This window comes from Meriones unguiculatus, assembly GCF_030254825.1.
Source record: "Meriones unguiculatus strain TT.TT164.6M chromosome 13 unlocalized genomic scaffold, Bangor_MerUng_6.1 Chr13_unordered_Scaffold_39, whole genome shotgun sequence".
NCBI classification, from domain to species: Eukaryota; Metazoa; Chordata; class Mammalia; order Rodentia; family Muridae; genus Meriones; species Meriones unguiculatus.
In genome coordinates this window covers 1994972-2001059 of record NW_026843648.1, presented here as the reverse complement: position 1 = coordinate 2001059, position 6088 = coordinate 1994972, and the positions used below count along the sequence as shown (strand labels likewise).

The following is a 6088-nucleotide window of genomic DNA, read 5'->3' as shown; positions in this document are numbered from 1 at the left end:
TAATTATCCTATATTTGAAGGGAGGGGAGAATTATCAGGGATCTGTGTCAAAGGCCATCTATCAAATTTGATTGGTGGTGTCTATGTCTAAAGACACTATCCAGATGAAGTCAGGCAGAGAAAACTCACCCTTGACATGGTTACACATTTAGTCCAGAAGCAGAATCATACATGGAAAAGAAAGCCTCCTCCCTCATATCTCAAAATTCAGTGTGGGTTGTGATGTTTTTCAATAGTACCCCTGGAACAATAGGTATGTGTACACAAAGAAACTTCTACAGGCTACCACTGTTGTGATACTCTCAGAGAACTTACTGGCTGGTGTTAGTTCACCATTCCCTACATATTCATCCACTGGACTAAAAGTTTCTTGTGTAAAGTGAGACAATTGAAAACAGTAAATGTTGAGAATCAGGATTATCAATAAGTCTTTCATAAACACCTTATGATATAATACTGTTGCATGTAATTGATATTCACCATTCATTGCATTCTTTTTAAAAATAAGTTTATTTACTTTAAATTCCAATCATAGTCCCCCTCCCTTCTCTCCCCCAGAACTACCATCCTTTCCTGTTGCCCCTATTCCCTTTCCCCTCCAGAAAAGGGAGGTCATTTCCATTGAGCTAGTTTTTCAGTTCTGTTGGATCTCAGTGGACCAAAGAACACAAAGGTCTTTCTACATTGCTTATAGTCACAGAATTCCTCTCCAGTAAGGATACTTTTATGATGATGATGACTCTAGATTTGTGCAAGGCCTCACCATTTTAACACATTCATAAGTTCTCTCCAGTATGAATCCTTTCATGATGATGAAAATTATACAAATGTGGAATAGTTTCACCATGTTAAAAGCACTCATAGGCTTTTTGTCCATTAGGATTTCTTTCATGAGTTTGAAGATGATTATGAAGTGCAAAAGTTTATTCACATTGATTGCAGTCAGACAGCTTCTTTCCAGTATGTGTTTTTTAATATATTAAAAGATATTATATGCAAACGCTTTGCCACATATTTATATTCATATGGGTTCCCTCCAGAATGTGTTGTTGTCTTAGGAGGTGACTGTTACATGCAAAGGCTTTATCACACTAATTACCCTCACCAGGCTTCTCTCCGCTGTGTGTTTTTGCGTGTTTTTGGAGACTACTCTGCTGTGCAAAGGCTTTTCCACATTGGGTATCTTCATAAGGTTTCTTTCTAGTATGTGTTCTCTTATGTCTTGAGAGAGTACTGTTTTCTTCAAAGGCTTTACCACACTGATTACATTCATAAGGTTTCTCTCCAGTGTGTGTTCTTTTATGGCTTAGCAGATGACTGTTTTTTGCAAAGGCTTTTCCACACTGGTTACATTCATAAGGTTTCTCTCCAGTGTGTGTTCTTTTATGGCTTACCAGATGACTGTTTTTTGCAAAGGCTTTACCACACTGGTCACATTCATAAGGTTTCTCTCCAGTGTGTATTCTTTTATGACTTACCAGATGACTGTTTTTTGCAAAGGCTTTACCACAATGGTCACATTCATAAGGTTTCTCTCCAGTGTGTGTTCTTTTATGGCTTACCAGATGACTGGTTTTTGCAAAGGCTTTACCACACTGGTTACATTCATAAGGTTTCCTTCCAGTGTGTGTTCTTTTATGGCTTGAGAGAGTACTCTTTTCTGCAAAGGCTTTACCACACTGGTTACATTCGTAAGGTTTCTCTCCAGTGTGTGTTCTTTTATGGCTTAAGAGATGACTGTTTACTGCAAAGGGTTTACCACATTGATTACATTTGTAAGGCTTCTCTCCAGTGTGTGATCTTTTATGCCATATGATATCAGTGGTACAGGGGAAGACTTTACCACATAGAGTGCATTTAGAAGGTTCTCTCCACTATGACTGCTTTCATGCCTGCAAAGATAATTAGCACATGTGAAAGATTTACTACAGTCTTTCCATTACACTAATAAAGATATTTATCTATATGAATTAAATTCATAATTTGGTCTAATGGTAAAATAGAATCAAGTTTTAAAGTTTTATCGCGTTATTCACATTAATGGATTTTTCCTTCATTATGGGTATTTTTGAAGATCCCTGTGATGATAAAAACATTTGTTACATGGTTCACTTTTATACCATCATTTTTTTATAAGAGGTTTTTGTTTTTTATATATGAAGAGTATTGTAAGAATTCAGAGCTTTACCACAGCAATCCCATTCACAAATTTTTGTACTGTATGAATGACACTTCATTTAAAAAGTGAGCAGGACATGCAGAAGAAGTTCCAAATTCCTAGTGTTCACAGGTATTTTCAGCACTATGAGTTTGCTGATGGATTCTCAGTGAAGTTGCAAAATCAATTAATAGTAACCATTTATCACATTCAGAAAAATCTACTCAAAGTGGGGACTACTAAAAAACCAATTGTTCTTGGTGAAAAGCAGGTACACTTCTTCTTTCAATATCCCTATGCTCATGTGTCTTAGAAACATTGTGACATATGATATACCTTTTTAAATTACAGGAATAATAGAAGATTCCCACATTGAATTAACACAGTTTGTTTTTTGTTCATCATAGACATGTCATATAGGGATTAAGGTTTCTCCACAACAATAATCTTGACTCTCATAAGCTGCTCCTTTCACTAAACTTTACAATGTTACTGTATGAAAATGAGTAACACTGGTTGTACTGTGAAATTTTTCCTTATTAGAAGGTTTTGGACACATACTGATCACCAATTCAATGTGTATACCTCTTAGAATATCTGAGTATATAGAATGAGACTAAACAGATTGGCAATTCAAGTCATTAGCTGTAATGTCCATATAATTCAAATGGTATTTTCTGTTACAAAATGATTTTATTTTCTTTTATCTTAGGGGAGTGCCTTGTAAACACAAATCAGAATTTGTAAACACAAATTGAAGTACATGGAATTCTGAGATTTTAATGATCATCAGTACACTTAAAGCAGTGCTGTTTTTACACTGTTGCTTTTCTTTAAAACTTTCAGGACACAGCCATGTGTGCTGGTACATGCCTTCAATCCCAGCACTTGTGGAGGCAAAAGCAGGAAGATCTGTGTGATTTTGAGGTCAGGCTGGTCTAAAAAGCAATTCTAAGTTAAGCCACAGCTACACAGAAAAAAATTATTTCAAAAATAGAAAATAAAAAAGCAGCCAACAAACAAACAACAAACCAAAAAACAATCTTCTAGGACACATTAAAATTTCTTAAGATTCATATCTGTATCAGCGTGCACATAAAGTTACCTTTTATTACTTGTAGGACTTTGAAAGTTTTCTTCAATATTATGATCTCCCAAATTGTAGCCTAAAATATAGTACCAGAAAATGTATATTATTGGAAATATCATATTATTATTAAGGGAAAACTTAAATCACTATCTTCTGTGACCCTTAGAGCCATGCCTGATTTATTCACCTCATTCCACCTCATTCTCAATTAGAATTATAGAAGAGGATTAATAATAAAGTAAGAGTTGTCTCCTTATTTTAAAAGTGAAAGAAAAATTGCAGTCTTACCTATAGCAGTGAGGTTTCTACAGGTCTCTAGCATCACATCTTTGTAGAGTTCCTTCTGGGAAGGTTCCAGTAAAGCCCACTCTTCTTGGCTGAATTTCACATGCACATCATCGAAGGTCACTGAATTCTAAAATATACCATACATTTGTACAAAAGAAAGATTGGCAACAATATAAATTTATATTTCATTGGCAATATAATCATATAATTCTAATGCTCCTTCCATTCATTTTCTGACACAGAAGTGCTAGTGTTAGACAGTTGGGTGCTGTGCATCAGGTGAAGGATGGGAGAAGAAAAAGCCTAAAGGTTAGATTGTAAAGGAAACAAAAGGCTTGCTTTGAAAACGTGTGTTAAAGGTGTTATATTAGTTTTTAAGACATGAATGTGAAGCAGCCATTAGTTGGGTTCTTGAGTGATCTATGAATTGTCTTCAATTACTTGAGAGAGTAGGTCAGAACACTGTCATGAGATACGGGGAGGGAAAAAACACAGTCATGATATTTTATCTAGCAACAAATGGGATGTGGCTATCAGGGGATTGTGAAAAGATGGGTGTTGTCAGTCAAAAGACAACATGGCGTTGGATATCATGTTTTGACCAGGGATCAGAGATGTGGCATACCAGTATATGAAAATGGGGGCTCATATATTTGTGGAAGGGAAATTGTACTACAGTGAATAGATGGATAAAAATAATGTGAGTGGCAAGCAACAATAATCATAGCTGATAACATCATATTTCTGAGTTCCCAGACAAAAGAAAAGGCATAGAACACATAATTATTCTTTGATCGTTGTTTTCTATATTCTCCTTTCTAAATCATGTATAGTCTATACTTTAAAAATAAAGATTAAAACTTTTCTATTAAAACATAAGTGCTAATGTTATCACTAAGTCATTTTAGAAGAAAACTGAATAATGAAGTTTGACCATGTCATATCTGAACTTTTTGAATAGGTATAGCTTTGGAATAGTCATGTCAATTAATGTGGACAAAGACAAACAGAGAGAAGAGAGCCAAATAGAATGAGAGAGACAGAGACACACAGAGAGAAATTAACAGATGAACAGTACTAAGTACACATCAGAGAAATTTATGAACAGTTACTATCTACAAAAAATGATGGACAGGCTGGGTGTATTCTGTTATACTTTTAATTCTATCACTCAGGAGGCAGAGGCAGGTGTACCTTATTGAATTGGATGCCAGCATGATCTATGCAAAGAGTTCTATTACAGACAGACTTATATAGTAAGACACAGCCTCCCCTAAAAGTCAATCAAACAAATACAAAAGATTGAAAGAACTCAGAGGTCTTTACTGAAGCTTCTACAAGGAATTATACTTTCACTCCAGTTGTGCATTCATTTTCTAGAATTCTGCACTTCCCTAGCTTAAACTGTAATTTTAATAAGATCTTACTAAAAGGGAATGCATGCTTAAACAGCTAAAAATAGAAAGGTGAATATATTAGCAATGTAAATCATAATCATAAGTAAGCAACATAAGGCAGGAGAGATGGCTCAGCAGTGAGGAGCTCTTGCTGCTCTTGCAAATAATTGGTCTGAAATGTCAGTGTTTAACTGGGACCCACTATTATCAAGTGCTATAAGTTCATGAGTTCTGAACACATCTTTGGACTACTGTGATGATCAGGCACACAAGAGGTTCATATTCATACATAGAATCAAAATGCTTATATTCAGTAAAAATTAAAAAGATCCCAGATGGCAGGGCTGATTGCATACTGTGACTGATCAGTGGGGTAGCAGAGACTGCACAGTGACAAATATTTGGAACTGTTTGCCCCCAAACACCATTGACTGTGTTTACCAGGTGATAAAAAACCCAATGATGAGAAAAACAATTGGGTTCAACCTTAGAATACACAACTAATCCCTGGAAATTTTTCTGGGCTGTTGTGGCAGGAGTAAGGTTTTCAAGCAAATAGACCCAAGAAGCATGTCCTGATCACTTTCCCAGGCTGAACTGTGCACCCCAGGGCACGAGAGACTGAGAGTCCCAGTTTCAAGAACACCCACAGGGAAGGAAGCAAGTGGGACTGACTGAATATCACCCAGTCTATCCATGGAAAAGGTCCTGCAGACCTGTGGGTGCACAGTAGCCAGCCCTGAGTGGGGTGCCAGCCACCAGCCCCTTGCACCCGACTCTTCATCACAGACATAACTGTGTGCCCCAGGGCACTAGAGGCTGGGTTTCCCTGTTGGGAGAAAACCCACAGGGAGGGAAACAGCAGATCCCAGCTTAGAGCACTCAGCTGACCCCTCCCCCACTACCACCACCACATACGGGAATGTTCTTGGGAAAAGTTCTCAGGTTCCTGTCCAGTAACCAGCTTGGAGCAACAACTCACAAGTGAGTGCCTATGCACTCTACATGCCCACCCCCCCAAAATACAGACTGGGTCTTCCTGTTGGGAGAAAACCCAAAGGACACCTAGCTCCAGAAAAGTTGCTGGTTATCCACAGGCTCCAGACTCAAGCCTCCTGTTGCACACATGAGAGTGGTGCTCACCTCTTGGGTACT

General features: G+C 37.3%; 1 protein-coding gene across 1 annotated transcript in view; it reads right to left on the bottom strand.

Moving 5' to 3' along the window:
* Positions 1-1238: 1238 nt before the first annotated feature.
* Positions 1239-6088, bottom strand: part of LOC132651039 (zinc finger protein 436-like) — a gene marked incomplete at its 3' end in the record, with an annotated part of 29033 nt that continues 24183 nt past the window's right edge. Inside the window, exon 2 of the mRNA XM_060376351.1 lies at positions 1239-1660. Coding sequence (XP_060232334.1) covers positions 1239-1660 — 422 coding nt within the window. The remainder of the gene's footprint in view (positions 1661-6088) is intronic.